The sequence below is a fragment of the Anas acuta genome, chromosome 2 (genome assembly GCF_963932015.1).
Source record: "Anas acuta chromosome 2, bAnaAcu1.1, whole genome shotgun sequence".
Classification (NCBI taxonomy): Eukaryota; Metazoa; Chordata; class Aves; order Anseriformes; family Anatidae; genus Anas; species Anas acuta.
Window position 1 is genome coordinate 136,242,279 of NC_088980.1, and position 25,725 is coordinate 136,268,003.

At 36.5% G+C, this 25,725-nt stretch overlaps 1 protein-coding gene across 8 annotated transcripts in view; it reads left to right on the forward strand.

The window, feature by feature from the left end:
- VPS13B (vacuolar protein sorting 13 homolog B) overlaps window positions 1-25,725 on the forward strand; it is a 459,168-nt gene that overhangs the window by 225,286 nt on the left and 208,157 nt on the right. For all 8 annotated transcript variants that reach the window (XM_068672350.1, XM_068672346.1, XM_068672349.1 and 5 more), the window contains 3 exons: window positions 3,011-3,245; window positions 11,672-11,892; window positions 16,659-16,865. In XM_068672350.1, coding sequence (XP_068528451.1) covers window positions 3,011-3,245; window positions 11,672-11,892; window positions 16,659-16,865 — 663 coding nt within the window. The remainder of the gene's footprint in view (window positions 1-3,010; window positions 3,246-11,671; window positions 11,893-16,658; window positions 16,866-25,725) is intronic.

Below are 25,725 nucleotides of genomic sequence, written 5' to 3' on the forward strand. Positions count from 1 at the left end.
TTGCCATGGAAAAATGAAGTAACACTCCGTGCAGCTGCGAAGCATTAATGAATAGGATATTTTTTTAAAAGATCATTTGTGTTTGGTGTGGCTTGGAGGGTCCCAACCAGATGGTTTCCATGAACAGGATCTGACCCCCAGCTTGAGGACTTCTTACTGGCAGATTACTTCATTTTCTTTCCCTTGGATTGTCAGATCCTTACATTAATGCAAGATTTACTGCTGCAGATTTATATTCAGTTACATAAATCAGTCACATTTTACATTAAATTCACAATTTTAGACACACAGTTTAACAGTTATTTAAAAAGTGTAAAAAGATTTATATGATAGCTTTAATATATGCTATTGATGTAGTTTAATTTTAAGATATTTGGACTACATATATTTTAAAGCACTTTCTGATTGGTGAAACAATCTGTAGCACACATTCTCACTTTTTGTCCAACATATAATTCCATCCTTTTAGGTGCACTCTTCCATTTCTTCAGAGGAACTTGTTCTTAGAGAGATCTCCCAGATTCTGTCAGACAAATATTTACAAATCCAATTGAAGTTGAGAGTTGTGTTAGCAGAATCTGCCTCTGAGAAGTTCAACAGGTGCAATGCAAATGCTTGAATTTGCACTTACTAGGCCATGGTGCATCTAAGTTGACAGTTTCTTATATTATTACAATTATGGCATTTTTACCCTAAAATATGGAATTTTGCCATATTTTCCTTGCATTGGCTTTTGAAATCTTGTAATAATGTTTTGCAAATGGCACTTATTCTTGTAAAACGTTAAATGAAGCACAAGTATACAAACCATAGCTGTAAGCAAATCTTTAATGTGTTGAGGGCCTGATGCTGTCAAGTACATCAAAATTCACTGTCCAAGTCCAATGCAATTGTTTGTGAATGAATTCTAAAATATCCATCTATGGATGGATGAAATTTCCCTCAAGCATTTGAAGGAGTGAAACTGTTCTGATTCTACCTCAATATTCTTGATACATTGAAGTAAAACAAAAATAACCCAAAGAACTTGTCTTCAATACAAAGCTGTACTGAACTGTAAATTAAGTGTAACAACTCTACTGAGTATTGAGAGTTCTTCTCAAGAGTACTCTGTAAAACATCTCCTGTAGATCCTGCTGCTGGTAATACGATAAAGTATTGCATCTCTCCAAGCTGGTGGAATTTTTGGGTTATTATTACCACATGGTTTGTATATCCAGGCAGTATTTGATGTTAGTCATCATGAATATATATATATGTGTGTGTGTGTGTATATATATATATATATAATCTGTTATAAACTGTTTACTCAGTAAGTGTACTGATAGAACAAAAGTTACATTGATCGTAACTTCTTTTGTCATCTATTTATCATTATCTCACAATGGTTTGACCTGCAACTTATTACTAATAGACCAGAAAATGATCTAACGTGTCACCGTAAAAATCTTTGCAAATTGACACAATGACTAATTTACCAGTTAAAAAAAAAAACCTAAATCTATTACATCTGTAACAATACACTGTTGCTTTTCATCCAGTATAAATAATGTACACTCTGCAACCTTGGATCAATAAACTACTTATCAAAGATGTAATTAACTTCATTTTACAACTCAAACAGTTCTAAAACTAGAAACAAACACAGACTTCATGAAACAATGTATTTATTTTTGCAAAATTCTACTGATATTTTTCTGCAGTGAATTCTTGTCAGTTTGTCTAAGCAAAAGGGCACAAAAATGCTGAAATAAAGATGAATATCTGCGTTCTCCTGACTAGACTGGCAAAGTACTTATGGTGCTCAGGAATTCCAGTTCTCTTCCAAATCACTGTTGTGGTCTTAAGAGATTATTAGCCTTAAGGGAAAGGGGGTGTGACGTACAAACCTTGGTTATCAATTTTAAGCTATGATGTCTTTAATGACTCTTGGTAGAAAGGTTTACAGCAAGCAAGTGTTCTTTTATCACAGCTACAAATAACATCTTGTATCTGATATTTTGTACACTAGACTTTTCCGAACTATTATGAAGAAGTGAACTGAATCATAGTTTGTACTTGCTTAACAAAGCATTCAAGTGTTCAGGCTGTTAGGACGATTTGGTATCCAGGTGCAAAATATTGCTTCTAAGAGCCAAGGAAGATGGTAACAATCTGCAGCTTACACCACCTCTGAATTAACAAGTCATGATCAGTTCAGTTCTTCATTTGGACTCACTCAGCCTTGCTAGAAGGTCATAAGAAGATGGCAGAATGATCAGAAATGTTTCAGAGTAACACCATTGTGTGAAAATACAGAATAAGTGCTATTTCATATGAAATTACATGTACTACATATGAAAACAGGGCAAAAGCTGAACTTTATTCTTTTCTCTCCCTTTTTTTTTTAAAATTTATGCATGCACCCATCCATTTGTTTTAAAGTCAAATTTTCACCAAAGGTGTTTTTTTTTTTTTTTTCAGTTTGTCCGATGATTAACCTTTTTGTACATACACGTTACAGTCAACTACAAAGTAAAGACAGAATTCACCATCAAATAACTCTTTGCTGAAGTCTTTATAGAAACTAAGAATATATAAAATTTTGGTTAGTTCTAGAGACTTAACTGTTGCTTACAGAAACTAATGCACTGAAAAAAGGAGGACTTTCTCAGTTTTATTGTGAGAAAATTTTCTGGTTGAATCATGCTTCCTGTAAGAAGCTGTTGAAAGGTAGACAGATACGTATTCAGTTTGCATGGCAACACCTTTCTGATGAAATTTACAGACCAAAATGACACTTTTTCTTCCATCACCTGCTGTAATAATATATTACAAGAATGTAATGTTCTGTAATGTTCTAACATTTTGCACCATCTTTCCTCTTAATTCTACTAAGAACCATTTAAAATCAGCTGTGATAGACAAGTAACATGAGATTTTGTACCAAAATGAATATGCCATAGGAGGGAGGGAAGGGGAGAAATGATAATCTGTTTCTGAGAAATCTTTCCTGACTTTGTTTTTACAGCTTGAAGTGCAATCATGTTGTGTATTCCTTCCAAATGACAGCCTGCCTTCCCCGAGTACTATTGTATCAGGTGATATTCCTGGGACTGTCCGAAGCTGGTACCATGGCCAGGCCAGTATGCCTGGCACGCTAGTTGTCTGCTTGCCGCAGGTAAAGATTATGAGTGCTGGACACAAACATATGGAACCACTGCAGGAAATCCCATTTGTAGTGCTGAGACCCATCCTCGAAGAAGGTAATGTGAAAAATTCAAAAATTACTCTTTAATTTCCATTTATAACTTATATGAAAGTTATCTTTGTTTTATTTTTGAAAACTTGTGATGCTGTGGCAGTTTTTTTTAGCAGTATGTTGTGTCTTAATGATGGCTAAGAATACTCATAACAATCTTTGCCCCATGGAAATCAAAGTGAAATTCATCGTCAGTGAGCTAGCAGTAGTTCTGTAATATGTTTTAAATGTTTGGGGAAGCCAGAAAAAATAAGGACTGTGATTTCATTCAGCTTTCTTTTGTTCGTTTGTTTTTGTTTTTTTTAAATTAAGTTATTGTGTAGCCACAGGCAGTTGGTTTGACACAACAGAGAGGGCAGTGAGTTGTGAATTCTAAGACAGAATGGAGGTAGGTGGGGAAAAATATCTTACACCACCTTTTCTGGGGGAAAAATAAAAAGGTGTCTTGGATCTAATATTTGAAGTAAGAGAAGAAAATAAATTCATACATATAGCAGACTATCAGAGCAATGAGACTTCATTGGTCATCAAGATAAGCAACAGTTCTGGGTTGTGTATGTAGGGCATTGTAGAAAGGTTTTTGTAGGGAAACAAGAACAAACTGAGAAAGTTGTATGAATGTTTATGGGTGGGATGCTCTTGTGCATAGGGTGAAGATGAGGTAAAGTTTGGTAGCATTTATCTGAAAAGCTAATTTTTTAATAGAAATTTGAATTGTGATCCAGTTTGAGGGAAGAATTAGGTTGTAATATTATGCATCTGATTGAGAAATGGAGGCAATAAGCTGTAAAGCAACCAGGAAGTGAAAACAAGCTGCTAACATTTAACATGGTTTTATAATCATATTAAGTCCTTAGAAATGACCAAAGTAAATGGCATGTGGATTTGCAGCAGTCTTTTGAAGGAATAGTGGTGTAAAAATCTTGTTTTACTCATATTCATGTGAAAAAATGTGTACTGGAAATAGGTGCGACAAATATCCCTAACAGTCTTCAGTCTTGGTGTTTGGGTTTATTTTGATGGCGTCCATGAGATCTAGCCCTATAACCGAGTTGAAAAGTTCATGGAAATGTCAGTGAACAGGTAGTTCATTATTGTATTCTTGAAATGCATTATTTGGAAAGTATTGTTGCTATTTTGTATATTTGTTCTATAACGATGAGAGGAAGATGTGGCAGTTGTTATGCTGCTTTGGGGATGGCCTTTTCTGAGAAAAAAAATACTCTGTTTTCTGCATATATATTGCTGAAACAAGCAATTATAAAGGATATGCTGTGAAAAATTGAGGTTGAGGCATATTCAAGAACTACTCAGCTTTTGCCATCTGAAATTTGTTTGGATCTGTGTTTTCCCTCTTCTTTTGTTTTACCATTTATATTGGTTGGACTCTTTTTTCTCCTTCCTATATTTTAACTTAACCTTGATCAACAGAAGCAAAATACTGTTGTTAGTACTGAAAGTCGTATCAGAGGTGTGCTAAATGCAGCTAACTGGGGGGGGAAATAGACAGAGAAAGGTAATGTTTTTTTCCTAATTACTTTCAGTAGGAATGATCTGATTTGCTAATCATAGTGACAGATAAAAGATAAATTTAATGAAAGTCTTTTGTTGGCTTTAAGCTGATGATGTAATTTAAACCATTTATGAAAGTAAGAAGTCATTTGAATTTTGTCAAACCCAGATTTGAAGGAAAGATCCTAGTGAGAGAAAAGAATCCCCCTGGTTGGGATAAAGCCTATGGTAAGGAATTTATTTGTGTGTGGCTTTGTGCTCTGGGAATAATGCCAAACAGAAGTTCTCACAATCTTGATATTTTTGATTCTCTAATGGAGTTGTTGCCTTCTCCCATGCCAAAACTCCCCCTTAAACAGACTATTACAAAGTTTTTTCAAAGCTTTTAAGTTAACTTCTTTGTTTCTTCCCGTGAAGAGGTAAATATTTTTTAAGGACTTTCATTGGGAGTCTTTCAAATTTGCATTCTGTCTTTGAACAAAACTTCAGGGACACAGCATCATTCATAAAACATGTTACCACCTCTCTGAAATGATATTTATTCAGCCTTGCTTGTCCTGGAAACTGTTTTTTGAATCATTCATTCTTTCATGAAGAAGATGTGAAAGGCTTATTTACAAGGATGCATTGTTACTTTTAAGAAAGCTGTGTGCTCGGTCATACGTTTTTCTTATCAGAAGAAAACTGAAGGACATAAAAAAGGGAGCGTAGCATTTGGGGATATTACAGCTTACTCACAGACTTAAGATATCAGCATACTGTTAAAGCTGCTTATACAAAATTCCTTAATCGTGTCTTTCCATTTGTTTTCAGAGTTTGTATACATGTCTTTTCTGGAGTAATTGTAGTTTGTAGGGATATTTAAAAGAATTTTTATGTTCTTTAACTTCTTAAGTTTTTAAGTACTATGCTTGAAATAACTTTTAAGTATAGTACTTTGATTTGGAAACATAACTTAGCTCAGTCACACTAAGTAGCATATGATCAGAAATAGGTTTAACTATTTAAAGAATGAGGTATTCTGTTGAATTTCTGTTAAATTGCAGGTACTACTTGATAAGTTCCTTAAAAAAAAAAAGTTTAAGATTACATTAAGTATTATCTTTATAGTTCGAATCAAGCTGATGAGGAAAACTTTAGATCCAATTATTATCCAGGAGGTAGTATTTACTGAAGAAATTAAAACAGTTAGAAATGAGAAAATAAGTAGCTAGAAACTCAATTTAAGAGCAGGACTGAAATGTTTAGGAAACTACTTAAAGTGAGCTGTGACTTTCTGTGAATGTTTGTGTGTATCTGACTTCAGCTACTTGACAATTCATCTATATATTTTCCTGGTCATCACCGAGAACAGTAAAATAAAACATGGTGAAGTTAGATATAGACAAAAAAGTTGTTCTGGATGGGATTTCTGGACTGCTAAGTGCTCTTCCAAAAATCTTTGCATTCACGTTTGACATGCCATAATAGGAAAAGAAATTGAAAACATGAAGGGAATTAAAATGTTGCTTTGGATGTAGCACTATGTTTTAGAGTAATAACGAGGACATTTTTGGCATTTGTAAAGTCCTCCTGTGCTAGAAGCTTGCATTTTAATTAGTTAGAATATTTTCCTGGCCTCCATTCATAATTTTAAATTAATTACTGTTTGTCAGTTTGTTCCCCCTCCTTCAATTTCTAATTTTTTTATTTTATTTTTTTACAGTCCTTAACTGGCATGTGTAAAATGTTCCTCTCTGGGTTATACTGGTAATTTCTATCATGCAGTCTTTGTACATATGTTATTTTTAGGTAAGATAAAGTAAGACAGGTATTTAAGTAAGAAACAGTAAAATACAGGGGAAAAAAAGTGTTTGAAATAGCTTCAAATTGTTGCCAATTGTTGCTGCAATTGCTGGGTATCACATTCACATTCTCATATGGATCACAGTATACTGACAATCATATAAATCACTATACTCCAAACATTTAAATATGAGGACAGTCCATGAGAGAAGGCTTTTTTGTGTGTGTGTGTGAACTATGACAAATTATATAACCTCACAGATATTTTGTAGCATATGTTTAAACTCAGTAAGTTGTCATGTGACTTGTAAGGAAGTAGAAAATTAGGATATCTAATACTGGTGTCTGAATTAATTGTAATGAAGTGTTTTGATAATAAGCTACTGCAATACAATAGCAGCATATAGACTTGAACACCCAAAAATGGTAGCTGAATGTTGGCAGTAGTATTTTGGCCATTCCTAGAAATAATTATCTTGCATTAAATTAAAATAATGCTGTATTTCAATATAAAAACATAAAAATAGTTTCAGTAAATTGTGAGATGAGTATTTAAGTAATTTGGCCATTTTTTTATGGAAAACCCCATTCAAATAGTCATCTGGTTCATTTTATAATTCATGTCACCATCTCCACAACAAGGTAATTATTGTATTCAATTTATCTGTTATGGGTAATGACTTTATAAAATTAGCTTTCACATTTTAGTGACATTCTTCAGTATCTGAATGGCAGTGAACTTCAACTTAAAGAGCTTTTTAATCCATGTGAGCTCTTGAATAGCCAGGCTGAAGATAGCAAGTCTGTAGAACTAAATCTCCTCTGCTGCCGTGAGTGCTGAACTTGGACAAAGCTCTCTGTGCTTTCAACTAGTTGCATATATATGGTCATAATAACTGCTCTCATGTTGCATCACTGGGAGTAAGTACAATGCTGACCTAATAAGTAATTATTGCAATATCTCTTTATTTAAACATTGCATGAACAGAGACAGAGTAATCGTAGAATCACAGAATGGTTTGAGTTGGAAGGGACCTTAAAGCCCACCCAGTCCCACCCCCCTGCCAAAGGCAGGGACACCTTTCACCAGACCAGGTTGCCCAAAATCCCATTCAGCCTGGCCTTGAACACCTCCAGGGATGGGGCATCCACAGCTTCTCTGGGTGACTTGTGCCAGGGCCTCACCACTCTGAATAAGAAATTTCCTCCTTATATCTAATCTAAACGTATCCTCTTACTTTAAGACCATTGTCCTATCACTACAGTCCCTGACAAAGAGCCCCTCTCCAGCCTTCCTGTAGGCTCCTTTTAGGTACTGGAAGGCTGCAGTGAGGTCTGTCTGGAGCCTTTTGTTCTTCAGGCTGGATAAACCCAACTCCCTCAGCCTGTCCTCATAAGAGAGCTGCTCCAGCCCTCTGATCATTTTCGTAGCCCTCCTCTGGACTTGCTCTACTGCTGAATGTTGTGCAGTACTCTAGGTGAGCTCTCATGAGAGCAGAGTTGAGGGGGAGAATCACCTCCCCTCTCCTTGCTGGCCCAGGATACGGTTGGCTTTCTGAGCTGCAAGAACACATTCCTGGCTCATGTCGAGCTTCTCATCAACCAACACCCCCAGGTCCTCCTCCTCCGGGCTGCTCTCAATCCACTCTCTGCCCAGCCTGTATTTGTGCTTGGGATTGCCCTGGCCCAGATCCAGGACCGTGCGCCTGGCCTTGTTGAACTTCATGAGATCCACACAGGCCCACCTTTCAGACCTGTCCAGGTCCCTCTGGATGGCATCCCTTCCCTTCAGCGTGTTGACCACACCACACAGCTTGGTGATATCAGCAAACTTGCTGAGGGTGCACTCAATTTCACTGTTCATGTCACCACCAAGGTTGTTAGATAGTGCCAGTTCCAATACTGACTCCTGAGGAACACCACTCATTACTGATGTCCACTTGGACATTAAGCCATCGACAGCAGCACTATGAGGCGACCATCCAGCCAATTCCTTACCCACCGGGTAAGGAATCTGTCACATCCATGTCTCCCCAGTTTAGACAAGGATATTATGGAGAACAAATGTCAAGTGCTTTGCACAAGTCCAGGTAGATTAGGACAAGAGGTAATGTCCTCAGGTTGTGCCAGGAGACGTTCAGGTTGGAAATTAGAGAAACTTCATCTCAGAAAGAGTAGTCAGGCATTGGAACGGGCTGGCCAGGGAGGTGATGGAGTCACCATCCCAGGGGGTGTTTAGGGAAAGGTTGTATGTCAGTGTGGACATGGTTTACTGGGTAATATTGATGGTAGGGGGGTGATTGGACCAGATGTTCTCGAAGGTCTTTTCCAACCTTACTGATGCTAGGTGATGTCTAATACATATTACAAAAGTAACTCACTCTGTAGAAAAGAAGTCTCGTCAAAATATATCAAATAGCAAATAATTGATGAATTCCAGAAAATTGTCTGGTGATCAGGTCAGTCAACTGCCAAAGATCTGGAAGTGGCATTTCTATTTTTAAGAAGTTATCAAAACAGTTGATCTTCATGAATGCACTTTCAAGTCTTTCAAACAGAAGTGATCTCTAGAGAAATTAAAAATAAGTATTTATGACAGCTGTAAGTCAGGAACTAACCAGAGTCTTCAACCGTACTAGGAGTCTTTCGTGTGTATCTTTTATGTTCTTGCCATTAAGCGAAGAGGTGAGCTCTGGTTCCATTGAAGGCAATGTAAGTTTTACTTTTAATATTTTAGTATAAAAGAATCTCAGCAATTAGATGATGAAACATGGATGGTAAGGTTAGACATGTAGAGAAAACATCTGCGAAGTGTGGCACTGGCCTTTTTCCATCCTTTATTCCTACTAATAAATGAGTTTTGAAATAAGACCTATAAACACTGTTGCTTTTAATGGTTAGCACTTTGAGGTGCTGAAATATTTTCATAAAACCAATCTCCAAATGAATGCATGTAAGCAATTATTATTTTTTAAGCAAATAAAGCAAACTTAAGTACAACCACAAAAGAAGCCTTTATTAGGTGGACAGTTCTGGTATACTGTCAGAATGTCACATGGTGTATATGGAGCTGAGAAAGAGGAAATTGATGAAAATAAGGGGGATTTTATAGTTGTAAAATTGTCGTATATGTTCTGTAGTATTTGTTCAACAGCATACTGTGGTTTCTGTGTGTGCAACAAAATTTGATTGGTATTTTTCTTCTAAGGTAGGTACTGTATACAGTGTAGAATAGTTTGCATCTCTCTTCAGAGATTCTTCCTAATCCCTGAAATTTAAGCAATGTTAATTTAATGTGGTGGTCACAGTGAAAAAAAAAATCATGCATAGTAATTAGAAACATGTCATTAGAGTTGACTTTGCATTTGAATTTTTTCCATCTATTGCAATTAATATTTTGTATTTCTTGGCTGACTAAACTTGGAAAAAATACAGATTGCTAACTACTTTTAAATTTATAATCTGAAACCTTTCCAAAATATTTTCAAGTTACTTTGGCTGAGCTGAAATCTTCAGTATGTCATAGCTGAAAAATAAACTACTGAATTTTTTAGTTCTTTCTTGGGATGAGATACACACGCTTCCCTGATACATATTCCTGACCATATATACCCAGTACTTGTGAATGGCTCAGTAGAACTCTTACTAAAATAATAGAAGAAGGCGTTTGGGTCCATTTTTATTTTTTCTAAACTTTTCTAAAATGTCTTTTAATTAATGGGAGTTAACACTTAACTAGTAGAATTTCTCATCAGGACAGTGTTGACCATACGACACAAAAGGCAGCAAGCTGACTCTCTGTATATTGTTTAAATTCTCGAGTTCAAGTTATCTATTGCTTTATGAGACCCTTAGGATCCATCCCAGTGTACATCTGCATTTTTCTGCTATCTGTTCTGATTCTTAAGACTGGTGCCCATGCTTCTGGGTTATCGGATAAATTTGGACTCTTCTTACCACTGTGATTCCAAGCCATGAGTTGTGAAAAAATTAAACACCATACCAAATGTTCTTCTGAATTTTGATATAGGAAGGAGTACTTTATCCTTTATTTCCTCCAAATGAGTGTGCTCTGTACAAAGATGATTTTTTCTGTCCTGAGTGAGATTTATGGGTGATCACAAGCATGCTGTGCTTGGATGCAAGACTGCATATAGCAACCTTTATGTGACTTTTACTTGGGGCTGATGCCTTCCCTTGTTGGATTGAAGGCTCATACTCTGTCATTCAAGTGGGGACAAAAAGGCCTAACTTCCTCAGCGGAAAATCAGATAAATGGAATAATGAAACTTTGTTTAGAGGAAAAACAATAATCTGAAGTAATTGTTATCCTCGTGTATTTCTAAAAAGGAAAAAAAAAAAACCACCACATTTGTATATTGCATGTGAAATGAGAATCACCCACTTATCTTTCCTTGTCTTATTTTCCCCACTTCTGTAGAGCATTCTTTGGGTTTTTGTTCACTGTCTCTTGCAGACCCCAAATTCTTTCACTGGGAAAGAGAGAAGTTGGACACTCCTTCCATTTTGATCATCTGTTTTCTTAGTTCTTCAGGTAGTTCCTTTCATCTCTGACTGGTAGAGCCAGAGATTTTCTCTCACTAAAAAGAGTTCCTGGTGGCCTTTTGAAGACTGACCCAAATAATTCTCTCTCTGGTCCTGCTTTGGAGAATTTTCCTGTTTTTTTTTTTTCCCCATCTACTGACAATCTAAAGAAAACCGTAATGTTTCTCTGATACAATCAAACTGGTTGTATCAAAGCTGTGTTGTTGGGCTCTGCCAATTGCTTATTCTTGGTAAAGGTTCATGATAGGCTGTCAGGCACTTCTCTGGGTAGCCTCCCTTCTAAATATCGGAAATGAGTGCTCAGTGTATGTCTGTAGTAATTTGTTTTTACAAAATACATCATTCTGTTTCTGGGGCAAGAAAGGGAAGCAGTGGCAAGAGTACTGAATTCTGTTTTTGAGGTTTGGGGATTAATTTAATGTTCATTGACAGCAATTGCTGAATTCAAAGTGTTTTCTAAGGCCTTAACTGAGTTTTGAGAAAATCATACCCCAGTGTTTATGATGCAAATATTTAATTGTTTTCTCTCTCTCTTTTTTTTTTTTTTTTTTTTTTTTTAATTATTAGGTGATGCCTTTCCATGGACTATTAGTCTGCATCATTTCAGTATGTATACTCTTCTGGGACAACAGATGACACTTAATTTAGTGGAACCAATGGGCTGTACTTCTACTTTAGCTGTTACTTCACAGAAATTGCTTGCTTCGGGGCCAGAATCCAGACACTCATTTGTTGTCTGCCTCCATGTTGACCTTGAGTCCCTTGAAATAAAATGCTCGAACCCCCAGGTTGGTACATTTAATTGATTTATGAAAGGAAATTAAAAATAACTCGATTTAAGTACAATTGTTCTGCATTTGGTTGAAGAAGTTCTCTTCTGTCTTAATTTTTTTTTAACTGGGCCATCAAGATCAAGGTGCTTAGATTAAGATTTGCTTTGAAGCTCTCTCAAGTTTTGTAATTTAAACTCTTCTCAAAATGTAATAGCTACAATATAAATGCATCTTTTGGCTGATGGAATGAAATGAATTGCAGATGTACCATTAAATGCTATAGTGCTTTTCTGCTGTCACTGTGGGTTCGTATATTGAAATGGTTTAATGTAATTTTTTACCATATTCTCATAGAACTAGCATTTCTTTGAACATAACATGTTTTTAGGCAAACAATTGTATCCTTTAGTAAGGAAAAAACACATGAATGTCTGAAAATAAGTTACCACCTCATGTATGTTTATTTAAATTCAAAGAGGTCGTTACATTTTCAGAAAATGCTCCTTGTATTTTACTGAGTTGCATCAAGTTTACTGTAGTCAACATAGTGTAGGTTTTCTTCGCAAAATTTTGAGTATTTTTTACTGTAAATTGACTAACACTTTAATGACAGTTGCGATGTATGAACAGTAGTGTTGGCAGTAACACTCATGTTAATGAGAATTGCAAATACACTTACGTCTGAGTAGGGCTCTGCATCCATTTATTATCTGCTCTATAGTGTTACACACAAGTAGAAGTTTTTCAAAGGACAGCAAAGACAAAATGGTCTGTTTAGTGATTTATTTAATAGACAGAAGGAAAAAGAACACAAAGCATTATCATTTTGATCTGAAATGCAGCACATAATGCTTATAAAGTTGTATACACTTATGGCCTAAGACTGAGAATGCTAAAGCTATGATGGCAGGTATAATTTTAATGTTGTCCTTTGTGTATACTCATTACAGTGTGCTTCTCAGACACATGTTATTTCTCCCTTGCCTCGTTCTGTGTTCTATGAATGAAAAAAGTTTTTTAAACTATATATTTACTTTATCGTCAATGTTTGTTCTCCTTCCCCATTCACTGACTTCCATCCAACTTATTTCTGACTCACTTGATTTATGCCATTGTCTTCTCCCCTAGTTGGGCTCAAATTGAGGGTTGGTTAAAATGAGATTTCACACCAGATGTGGTAAATTTGAAATGGAGAAACCTAAAGGAGGTCTTCTTAGGCTTTTAAATCTGTATGACAAGTGTGTTTGCACATATAAAAGGTTGTCACTGTGTTATGAATGTGTAAATAAGAAAGGACAGAATTATGATTTTGCTGAAAACTGTACTTTTTACGTGTCAAGACTTCCTGAAGTCTTTACTTTGCAACTTCATAGTATTTCCATAATGTTTAATGTATTAATACTCAATAATTTCACAGACTATGGAAACCTGCCTTATCCTATGTTAATAAAACTGTACAGATTTCACATTGCAGCTATTTAGAGAATTTGTAAATATATTCAGATGTTTATGTATCAAAATAGTTTGCTCTGTTAGACTTGAATGTGCTTCGTGAAATTCCAGCAAATTCTGATCAACTTTGATTTTTTTTAATCTCCAAAATTATTACTCATAGTTAATAATAATTATTTATATAAAATTTACAAGCTGAAAGATGTTGTTTTAATTGGAAGCTTTACCTAAATTTATGTTACAAATGAAGGAAAAAGAAAATAAGGAAAATAAATTTTCAAGATCTCCAGACGAAATTTGCTCAAATAATTTGTTTTGCAAACTGTAGGAAAATATTTGCTATAAGAAAAATACAAATTGTAAGTTCCATAAAAATCATAGTAATTATGAGTGTTGTAAATTGTTAAAATTAAGTTGCACGCTGGAGTATCAGACCAAATAGACTGAATGTTGTTGTCTTAAATGATTTTCTTATATATTATGACATTGTTCATTTACTGAAGTTTTATAATGACCAAAAAGACGTGGACAAATTGTAAGAATTCAGTGAAGGTTTTTGAGCTATTCTTTCTCCCTGTTTTATTTATGCAAAAGGTGAAAGAAAATGAGTCCTCTTTACCCAGATGTTCAAGAACAGAAGATGTAAAATACAATTACATAAACAGCATTTGATATTTATAAACTCACCCTAGGGTAACTATGAAATTTGATTCTTTAGAATGACAGGCTATAATTTGTCTGCAGATGACAGCCTTAAATTAGGTGATACCTGGTGAATTTGTTAAATGGTAGCAAAGGTGAAGTATTTTACTGTTTGACTGTTATGATTTAACGTGAAACCATGTTCTGATGGTTGTGTCACTGTAAAGTCAATAGATACTCTCTGTGTGCAAAGTTGTCAGGATATTGCCTTTTGTTGTATTGTTCTCAATTTTGTAGTAATGTGTTTTAAGTATAAAATACTGTAACATATTGAAATTCACAGATTTTGCCAAGTCGCCAGTGGGGTCTTACTGAGTTATGTGTGGTTTTGCTGCAAAGGGATTGGAAGCAGTGAGAGAGGGAAACATTTCTTAACAAATACTGGCAGAGTTATTCCTATTTTTGTCATACAATTTTTCTTTTCTTGAATAGGGAGTACTAAACATAATTATATGTTTACTGTTGTGCTCCAAAATACTTCTAAAACAAAAAGACCGTACGCTTACATTAGCTCTTCTGATATTATGAGGAATGGCTTTCAAAACTTGAAGAAATTTAACCAACAAGATTAGCAAAAATCCTTCAATTTTAACGAGTAACAACCACTGGGGTAAAATTAAGAGTATTAAAAAGTAATCAAAGACAGCTTCAGCTCTTAATGTGAGAGGTGTTTTTTGTTTGTTTTTCAAAAAAAAAATGTCTTTTTTTTCTTTAAAGAGGTATGGTAGTGTGCCTTTTATGTAGTTTCTGTTTTTTAAATGATCTCTATGAAAATCATCTCCTTCTAATCAAACTGTGCCTTTTTTCTTAGAGAACTTGTTGCTTTGTCGCTGGTTTCAGATGATAAAGTGCATTAGGTTCATGCTTACTGGCATATGGGTTGCTAGCAACAGTCTGAAGGGTGACTATGGCTGTCTGAAATAGCCACTCTTCCTGAGTAGATGCAAGAATTGCAGCCTCAGGAATTTTTAAAAATCTCTCTGAAAATATAAATAATTATTAGCTTTAATGATGGAATCCCAAGAAGGTCTAAACTCTGGATTATCTGATGACAAACCTCTTCAGGCTGTACAGTAGCGTGCATGTAAACAGAGAAGTTGCATCATTTCTTCCTTTATGTCATTTTGGAGCTTTATGAACAGTAGCATAATTAAATTTCTGGAAGCCCTGCTTCCTCAGGAGAAGCATAGCTTAAATTATCCTTTCGTCTCTTGACCAATAAATATTTTGAGGGAGGGGAGGCTGTAAGCATGTATGATTTGGATGCATGCCTGTATCCTATTAATTTTCTAGAGATTGTTTTGCCAGCGAAGTGTCAACACCAGTTAATATTATATTACTCAATCAATCAGATGGACATTATTAGTTGATCTTCCTGAGTTACATGGAAGAAACTCAGGAAAACTTGGAAATTTGTGAATAGCAATTTAAAGGTTACCACTGCATATCAAAGTGCTACAGACATTAAGCCTTTTAAAGTGAAGCTAAAAGAAGTTTGTTTTTATTTTATAAGTGAAAACAGCCACCATTATTGTTTGTCTATAGATTGCACCATGTATGAAGATTTAAAACAAAAAAAAAAATAAAAAAGTGCTCAGAAGTTTATCTCCTGTAAGGAAAAATTCTGTCAAAAGTGTGTATGACCTGCTCAGTGTAAGCCTTGAAACTTCAAAAGAAAATCCAAGATGAACTAAGAAGGTTTTTATAAAATTCCAGCACTTCACCTCTTAAGAAAGGACTGTAGCATGTTCTTTGAGACTTCATCACACACTCTCACGCACAAAATCAAGTACTGTTTTATATCAAATGTAGATTGACAGCAGTGTTTTCCTGCATCTGTTCTGCCCACATAAGAAGCCAGCTTCATAGAGTAGATGTGTCCTGAGGCTTAAAGTTCTTATAAATATGAGAATTTCCATTTTTTATAATGGCAAGTTGGGTATGGTATCCAGCTGTGGATCTGCTTATATATTGTTTGCAGTTTTCCCTGAGCTTGTTTTATACAGTATATTGCAGTATGTTGTCATACAAATTCCGTGATTAATGCTTATTTACAAAAACTTATGTAAATATCTTAGAACTGAGTCAAACAATGTGCAAGTTAAACAGTGTGTTTTCTGAATATTGGAATGACATATGCCAGGAGACTGTTGAGTTTAATAATGATAACACAGATAAACATAGAACAGTTTCATGTGCTGCATGGGATCATTATTTTAATGCTATTTAAATGAACAAATTTTGTGTTGCTATTATTTCGTGAAGTTTATATGTTTGTGTTTTTCAAGAAGCAGTATCTATACATATGAAGTATGCCACAAATTACCTTTGTTTAATTGTTAAAATTTATGTTAGTAAAAGTTTTACAAGCTCGGATTATTGGCTGTGCTTTTATGAACTACATACTGGATTATTACACAAAGAACAGATTATTTTTATCAAAATCACTGTACTGTGACTGCTGCTAATTATTTTAGTTGCGATGTAGTTGCTTATCAGAACGTTATAAATTCTGAGGATTTCAGTTCTACATTTTTAAGTCTCACTGGAGGACTTTGATTTTGATTTTGATCATCTTCCTCCACCTCATTAAGAAATGCTTCCTTAATTTTTTTCTTTTCTTTCAGGTGCAGCTTTTGTATGAACTGGCTGAGATTACAAGTAAAGTTTGGAATAAAATTCAGAGGAAAGGAATTCTGTATCAGTCTTCTGTTTATCCTGAAACCATGGCAGGACCTGCTCCTCCTAGCTCTCCAGTTAAAAGTAGTGTTGGTACCGCTCCACCAGATACCAGCACATACAGCCCTTCAGCTGACATTGGGACCACTACAGAGGTAAGTTTTCTTAAAAAAAAATATGTCACATGAATACTGATTTACAAGATGTGGAGTTCAGTCAAGTACAAATGAAAAGGATCAATAAAGAGCAGTGGTGTCCGTATGGAAAGTAGCTTTGCTCCTGATCAGCTAATAAAGAGACATCATTACTCTTTGGTGTAGGAAAAAAAAAAATGGTTGCAGTATTTCTCCTATTTCTTTCATTTGTCTGGATTGTTTCTCTTTGAATTGAATGAATATTAACTCTTCTAAGAAAATTATAGTTAGTATTTTCAGGTCAAGAAGCATAAGGTATTTTTCAAGTCCAGAATTATTAGAATAGTAACTGGTATTTTTGAAGTACCTGTGGTACCTGTGCTGCATGTGAGTCATTCCAAATAGCTTCAGGCAGTCAGCCTGTCGTATTGAAGTCAGTCAAAAGGAAGACTGAGACATTGCAGAGCTGCTGCATGTAGTCTCTATTGATGAGCCAGAAGAGGTACCAGGATGTGGAGACTCCCAAGGCTGGCATTGCAGGTTACCCAGTTGTGCGTTCATGCCAGGTCCATCCAGGCACTGTTATCCTCCATCCGTGAGCTACTTCGGGAGCTCTGCTTCTTCCAGTGTCCCAGCTGTCCCATGTCTCAGGGGTGTTTTGTAACTTTGTCACATGAGGATTTTGGTATGCAGCTTCAAATATGAGAAAGATTGGCTGCTTGTTTTTATCTATTTCTGCTTCCTTAATTTGTAGCACTGCGTAACTGCCTGGAACAAACTGGTACCTGATCTTAATCTCTGTGTGTGCCTAAGACTAAAATGTTATTTTGAGGCATGGGAAGGACTTTTGCTTCTTTCCCATGCGAAGAAAAGAAGGCTGATTCTTCCTGTCAGCATAAGTACGTTGTTAAATGTCATCCATGACCATCGTTAGCTCACCAGCTAGCTGATGCATTAGAATGGTGGGTCACAAGAACCTATGCATCTGAATAGGCCAGGTATTTGTGATTTTCTTAGTGTCCCTCACAGGCTTACTAGTTACATTAATTAGTTGGCCTTGTTTGTGCTTCATCAGGGACCTGTAAATGCATAAGATGAGATGAAGGTACACCGATATTTTATAATATGGATGCAATGTTCAATTCTTTCCTTTCTCAGGATAACCACAGTGATTTAAGGGTACCTGGAAGTTCTGGGACAGTCAAATACTTGGCAGTTTGAATTCTAACTGCAATTCCATAGTTTAACAACATTGGACAGGGATTGCTTTGACCCTATGTGTAGCTTGTATTAATTCCAGGTCTTGGAGAGAATAAAAAGATAATGGCTAGTGCTTACTATAACATATGCATGACATGCATGCACATACGTATACACAAGTAATTCATTAAAGGGTGTTAGAGATGAAGCTTTAGTTCTTTAGTTATTTCGCTAAAATATTAATTTCTAATTTCTTTCTGTGTGCATGTGATCTCTGTTGCAAAAATCTTGCCATGGATACAAATTTGAAGGAAAGCAATAACAGTAAGAAAACAGTATGTCCACAAAAGTAGAATTTTTTCACCTACTAACATCAACTTCCTTTTACATTAAAACCAAAACCCACCAGCTTTATAAATAACAATTTGTTTTTGACCCTCTATATAGACAGCAGTATTTAGAGTACATGCTGTACTTAAAGAATTACTTGAAACTGATTCAGTAATTGTTTTAATCCATATGTTACCAAGATTATTCTGGCAATGTGGGTTCAAGTTCAGCATTCACATACTACTACTTGCAAAATACTGTTCATCATTTATTTCATTTTCTTCCTATTCTCAACAAATATTGTGCTCTAGCTAAATAAATTGTCTCCTGATCAAAGTGAAGTTTGGTGAAGTAGCTAACAGAGCAATAGTAAAATTTGTGTTCAGCCTTTTCCACTCTGAAGCTAGGATCAGCATCTCAGTCTTGTTAGAAAAGAAAGTTGTATTGAAACACTTGGCATTAATACTGGATTTTTTTCACAATAGGGGACTTAGAGTTGACATAGCACTTCACAACCAAGATTTGAAAATTGCTTTGAAAGGAATGTATCTTTATGCTAGACAGTATAAATAAATTTAAAAGATTGATTATGCTTGGAGGATATTATTATTTAAGGTATAATAGAAGAAAAAAAGATGGAAACAGGAGAAAATCTTTGTGTGAAGCCATGTAGATCATATGTCTGAAAGACTGATAGAGGAATTAAGCTCCTGTCCATCTCCATTCAAAGCTCTCAACCCAAGGTGTTCCATCTGTGGCCAGAATAGGAAGGCAGCCCAGAAGAAAGAGCAGGCACAAGAGATATGCAAATACACTGGCAGAAAAACAGACTGAGGCAGGTGTCATTTGCTTAGTGGAGGCAGTGAGGTGGGAGAACATATATGTTTGCACTCCGAGAGTTGCGGGCAACTGCTCAGTGTGCAGGTGGAGATCAGTAGTGAGTGATGTTTCTAACTATTGGGACCAGCAATATTTAAAATCTCTGTTGGTGACATGAACAGTGAAATTGAGTGCACCCTCAGCAAGTTTGCTGATATCACCAAGCCGTGTGGTGTGGTCAACACGCTGAAGGGAAAGGCTGCCATCCAGAGGGACCTGGACAGGCCTGAGTGGTGGGCCTGTGTGAGCCTCGTGAGGTTCAACAAGGCCAAGTGCATGGTCCTGCTTGTGGGCCAGGGCAATCCCAAGCAGAAGTACAGGCTGGGCAGAGAGTGGATTGAGAGCAGCCCGGAGGAGGAGGACCTGGGGGTGTTGGTTGCTGAGAACCTCAACATGAGCCAGAAATGTGTGCTTGCAGCCCAGAAAGCCAGCCATATCCTGGGCTGCATCAAAAGTAGTGTGGTCAGCAGGGTGAGGGAGGTGATTGTCCCCCTCAGCTCTATTCTCATGAGACCTCACCTAGAGTACTGCATGACATTCAGCAGTAGAGCAAGTCCAGAGGAGGGCCGTGAAAATGATCTGAGGGCTGGAGCTCTCTTATAAGTCAGGCTGAGGGAGTTGGGTTTATCCAGCCTGAAGAAGAAAAGGCTCCAGACAGACCTCACTGCAGCCTTCCAGTACCTAAAAGAAGCCTACAGGAAAGCTGGAGAGGGGCTCTTTGTCAGGGACTGCAGTGATAGGACAAGGGGAAATGGCTTTAAACTTAAAAGAGTTTAAAGATTTAGATTAAGTGTTAGGAAGAAAATGTTTACTCAAAGGGTGGTATGGCACTGGCACAGGTTGCCCAGAGAAGCTGTGTCTGCCCCATACCTGGAAGTGTTCAAGGCCAGGCTGGATGGGACTTCGAGCTGTCATATGGAATGATTTTGACTTTGAGCAACCTGGTCGGGTGGGAGGTGTCCCTACCTAAGACAGGGGTTTGGAATTAGACGGGCTTTAAGGTTCCTACCAACCCAAACTATTCTTAGAATCATAAAATCAGTGATATGTAGCTAGGTATGTGAGGTTGTTTGAAGTTCTTTTACAGAAATGCAAAATGAAAATTCGAAGGCTAAATTTGGTATTGTCAGGAAAGGATTCACGAAGTTATTTAAGCATAGGAGGGTAATATTTTTGGCCCAGCAGTTCATGAGAATCTTAATGCATTTCTGGTTCACTGGGTGGGAATATTAAGTGTATTGAGATTAAGTTGAAAACCGTATGTAGGGCATGCAAGGATTTACATTTACAATAAAAAAAGAGAAAGGAGACAGTTTAGAAATACTGTGATTAAAAAAAAAAAAAAAAGATTTGGAGAGAATCGGTGGCATGGAAAGTCAAGTAAGGGTTTAGATTCCTCTGACACTGGTAGCTACAAAAATGCTTTATTTGAATTTGTGGGTACTATTAGCGTTTGTAAGTTCTCCCTTGATATGGGTCTTGTGATCACTTGAAAGAAGTTAGTGGTGAAAGTTAGTTTTGCACAGTGAAACAAAAATAAATCTCAAAGCATTCTGAAGGTATGAAATAATCTTTCGTGGATCATCTTCTGAAAAGTAGCTAACATTGTTCCTGAGACTGTGCACAGTCCTGATGTCTGTGAGTTGTGTATTTCTGCTGGGGGTAGGAAAGGGAAGGAGGGAGGAGAAACACACTTGGCCAACCAGCGAGAAATAATAAAAGGAACCATACTGTCTTCTCACAGTTCTAATGGACTATTTTAGACAATATAAATTAAATAATGGGTAACATAATGGTTGGCAGTATTTCCACAACACATTTTCTTCTGCAGTTGGTGGCTGTCTCTGAACTTATTCAACATATTTCCTAGTATCAAAGTACAAGCTAGATTTTCATTAATGACATGGTTGCGGTGCAGTTCTTTGAGGTAAGGATTGTTGAAAATTAAAGAAATGCATTGAAAAATAAGCTAAGGAATATTCTCCATCATTCTTTTTAACCAGTGAAAGCCATTTGTCTTTTGAGAGTAATTAATTACTTAGTTTCCTTGTTTCCTTTTGCTAATTCAATTACAGTCACCATACCTTGCTGTACGTAGTGTGATCATGAAATTCTAATTCCTTATTTGAAGAGGGTAGGATAAGAAGATGAGAGAGGGAGAACCTGGTCTCTTCTGCTACCTCCAGCTGCTACTTTGGACTATTTTATTCTACTGAAAACCTTAGGGATAGTCTCTGGATAGACTTTATTTGAAAAAAAAGTAACTTCCCTTTGTATGTTCAAGTATGCATGGTCTCCTATTATAGAAGTAAAGGTGCATCTGAGAAGTATCTCAGAGAGGAAGTGTTGTCCAGCTATTCCTCTGCCCCAGCAGTAGTCAAAGTAAGCCAATAGGCCTTGCAGGCAAGAAATTGAGACAGATTTTTTGATTGTTTTGTCTCCTGTGAAGTACAGCAGCTAGTTCTACCTGTCAACTTGCCTAATGGGCTACAGATGTCAGTCTGCTATACCATGCTATTTCTAGTTAGGCCAAGGTTTTCTTGTGGGTCTGGTGTAAAAGCATAGTCCTTCACAGTCTGTCTACATATGTATCATTGCATATGACAGCTATTTTAGAAATAAGATTTTATCAGGAGACCCCATTTGTTCATAAGAGCGTAATTCGTGAAATCCAATCAAGTATTTTAAAACTCAATTGCATTATCTTGTTGAGAGATCCCTCAGTTGAGAGCTGAGTATTTTTGAGAGTGCCTTCTGAAAGAAATAATTTGAATTTCAAGAAAGTGTAAAAGAAGAGTGGGGGGAGTAACCAATACTTATCAGTTCCACATATATGTCATGGAGTACTCTTCAGTACTTCTAAGTGTCTTCAAGTACTCTTCAGACTGGTACAGAAAATCTGAGCCATGGAGAGGGATTGCTGTTTGAAGAGGAGAAGGCAGAAGTTACCTTTAATACCTCACAGAAATAGTGACTGTAGGAACTGGGATGTCAGGAAAGTTAACCAACTGAGAATACGTCATACTGCATGGAAGCAGAGGATGAATGAATTCCATCAAGGGATCAGTAAGTGCACACAAGGCAGTTAAAGTACTGGCACTCACTGGCCAGGAGACCTAACACCAACAAAACCTTGCTTGATCTCTGCCTTGATACTGGCAGGTCTGAAGACAGCTTGCAAATACTCTGAGAAATAGAAGAATATTTTTCTTTTAATCTCCATTTAAATACCATGTACTTCATTTCTTCACATTCTCTAAAATGCCATTGTTGATTACTGATAGAGGCGTATTGTGGTCTTTGGAAATTTGAAGGTACTTTATATCAGCTTAAAGTTACAAGCAACGTGGTCCTTGTTGTTTGAACTGGAAGTTACCATCCTATGTTTATCAGTTATAACTTGTATTCAGCCTACTGTAACACTCGGATTTTTCATGAAAGAAATGGAGGGGGTGATATATCAAAATGGAGTGCATCAGCCACAGTTTAAGCTTTGCAGCTATTTTTATAGCCATTATTGCAGACTAACAGCAACAAAGCATATGGAGTAATTAAACAGTAATATATTCTTCTACAGGTTTGGCTTAGGGACGTTTTCCAAGAATTTGGGAAATCTCGTTTGTGTTTTGTTTATCAGAGTTTTTATTTTGTTTACGTGTTCCTACAGTTTTTAATATTGAAATTTTGCAATCTGTCAAACAAAAATAATTCACTACAATAGGTACATTTTTTTTTTAACTTCAGAGGTTTTGCAGTTAATGTATTATTTTGTTCTGTGGGAGACATGATTTCTTTTAAAAGCTTCTTTCAGCTGCAGTGGACTTGCTATAAAAGAGTAAGAAGAAAGCAAACTCTCACAACTGTTTGTATTAAACAGTAAAAGAAGTAATTTGTTTATATGGTCCCTGGATGATTTATATTTTAAACTGTATATAATTCTTCCCATGCTGACAGGTTGATAGGGAATACTGCAGTCCAGTGCAGATAAAGCTACCTAGCTTACTGAATTTTAGTCTGGGTGGTGGTAAGACATGAGAGGCTTATAAGTACTGAAGGGATGGAAACAGTTAATCATTTTTACCATCCCTCCTTTGGAACAGCAAGAGCAAAGGTAGTACAGACTACAACAGGCCACTTGTTACTGTTTACTTAAGTACAAACAGTGGTAGAAGTGTTTAGTCCTTGGGGAAACTCAGTGATTGAGCAAGAACGCAGAAGTTATTTTGATAAGGCATAGCAGTAGTGTGGCCAAACTGTGATCATCCCTGAGCTTTAGGCAGGCCAAGGATGAAGGCCTCATATGTTTGGTTCTTCCTGATGAACAAAGATAAATTCTGCTAAGAAAATAAACTCAGTATATTGGTCAATTTGCAACAATTGGTGAAAGAATTAAATTGTATATTTTAGGACTTGGCATGAGAAGTTGTGGGAAAATAGCTCAGTGTTTCTGACTCTGGCTTGATTTTTCTGTGGATCTGGAAACGGAGCGGAAAATTAATGCATAAACATATTTAACAATACCACGCTGGGTGCTGAAAATGCAAAATGAAAATTGAAACTGCATGAGAAACAAGAGCACAGTCTGTCTTTTCACTTCATTTTCTTAGTTTTTCAGTGAAAAAAATTCTAAGAATTTGAGCTTATTGAAACAACAACAACAAAAAAGACTTCAGCTACTGCAGTTCATCACTTTTTCAATTCCTATGATTCTGCCCAATGGTTTAGGATACAATACCATTAATATAAAGTTTAGAAGAAATAGAAGAAATGTAATCTCCATTTTTCACCGCAAAGGATAGCCACATAGCAGCTTCTGCCTTCAAAGGATCCATCTGTATTGCTCCTGCTACTGAGAGAGAATGGGCCAGTTCAACTGTTTACGTATGTTTGAGTGGTAGAAAAAAAAATGTGTCTAGTATGTTCATATTGGATTGCTGAAGTAGAAGATAGGAGGAGCCTGTAACCTTTGACTGGGACATAGCAATGAGCAGCTGGGGATGTCTGTTGATAAGCTCTTCAGCTGGCATAGCTGCAAACTGAAGAGGCTATCTCTGTAAGCTTCAGCTGAATGCAGTTTTAGCTCTGTCATCTAGCTAGCAAGTGCAAGTGGTAAAACACTTAAGTGACTTGGAATACCAGGTGAGCAACCACTAGCCTGAGTACAGAATTGGGGAGCAAAGCTAAGCATGGTTGAGTTGAGTCTTTGGTTAGGTTTTGCAGTCTATGTGATCAAACAAGCCCTAAAATGCTAGCAATTGCAGGTCCAGGTGTCACACCCTCAACTTATTCTGCCATGAAAACAGCTCCTTGGTGTTACTGCTCTGGCCAGAGGTTCATAGTTCTTTTATTTCTGATAGCATTGCTTGCTTCGCAGAAAAAGATGCTTATTTTTTCTGTGCTGGTGTTTTATATCAACAGCCTCCGCTTGATTCCTAGATATTCAAGGGCTGGTTTTCTTTCTACATCTACACAATTATGTGCTACAGCATTTGAATTTGTTTTAATCAGTCCACCTCATGCTACAGAAATTCACGTCAGAAACATCTGCAAATCAGACGAGCATAAGCACAAACGTAACTGGAATTGTGCCAGTGTAAGCTTCGCTCCAGCAACATCAATGGAAACTGCAGGCACCTTGGCCTCTTTTCCTCACCTGTATATTTTTCAGTTATAATATATCAGATATACAGCCTGTTCCAAAGCCTTAGGTATGTAGAAAAGGAAGAAGCAGTTTCTAATGATACATTGAGGCCTGTAACTGTTTTTTGATAAAAATTCATAGATTTAATGGGGTTGGAAGTTGGTAGGGGACACATTCCCTAAAATTCAGGGTTTGCTGCTTTTAAATTTGATTACACATTCCTGAGCTAATTTGCTGCTTATGTATGTCTGGGTTTAAGCTATATAACAGTATTTGTGAGATTCTTGAAGAACTACAGTTGCAATTAACCTTGTGTCAAAATTATCGCCTGGCTGATACTTTTGCGAAGTGCATCATTTAATAGCTACAGAAAAATAAGCTTCAAGAAAAGTGTGGGAAAACGGTTGCCTCGGTTTTCTGCAGAACAAAGTTATCTGTATCCTCAAACCACTAAACAAAAACAGCTCTCTGTAGAGGGGAAAAAAAAAGTTTAAAAAATGCATGAAACATCTGAACACATTACATTCTGAAAAAAGAAGAACCAAAGTGTAAAATTAAAAAATTGCCATGGTGGCAGTACGTATGTGCCGTTAAGTGCACCACTTAATGTTTAATTTACTACTGTTGTCTTCTTTTTCTTTTTTTTTTTTTTTATCAGAAATGTAGAGATCTGCCAACATTTTAGAACAGAGTTGATTTTCATACAAAAAGCATTTTGGAACATGTCTACTGTGACAGTGAATGGGGAGGGAGGGGACTGTCTCTCACTCCTGCCTCCTCCATCACAGTTTGTAAGTTTTTAGTCTAGCAAATGAAATGTGCCAGTAGTAT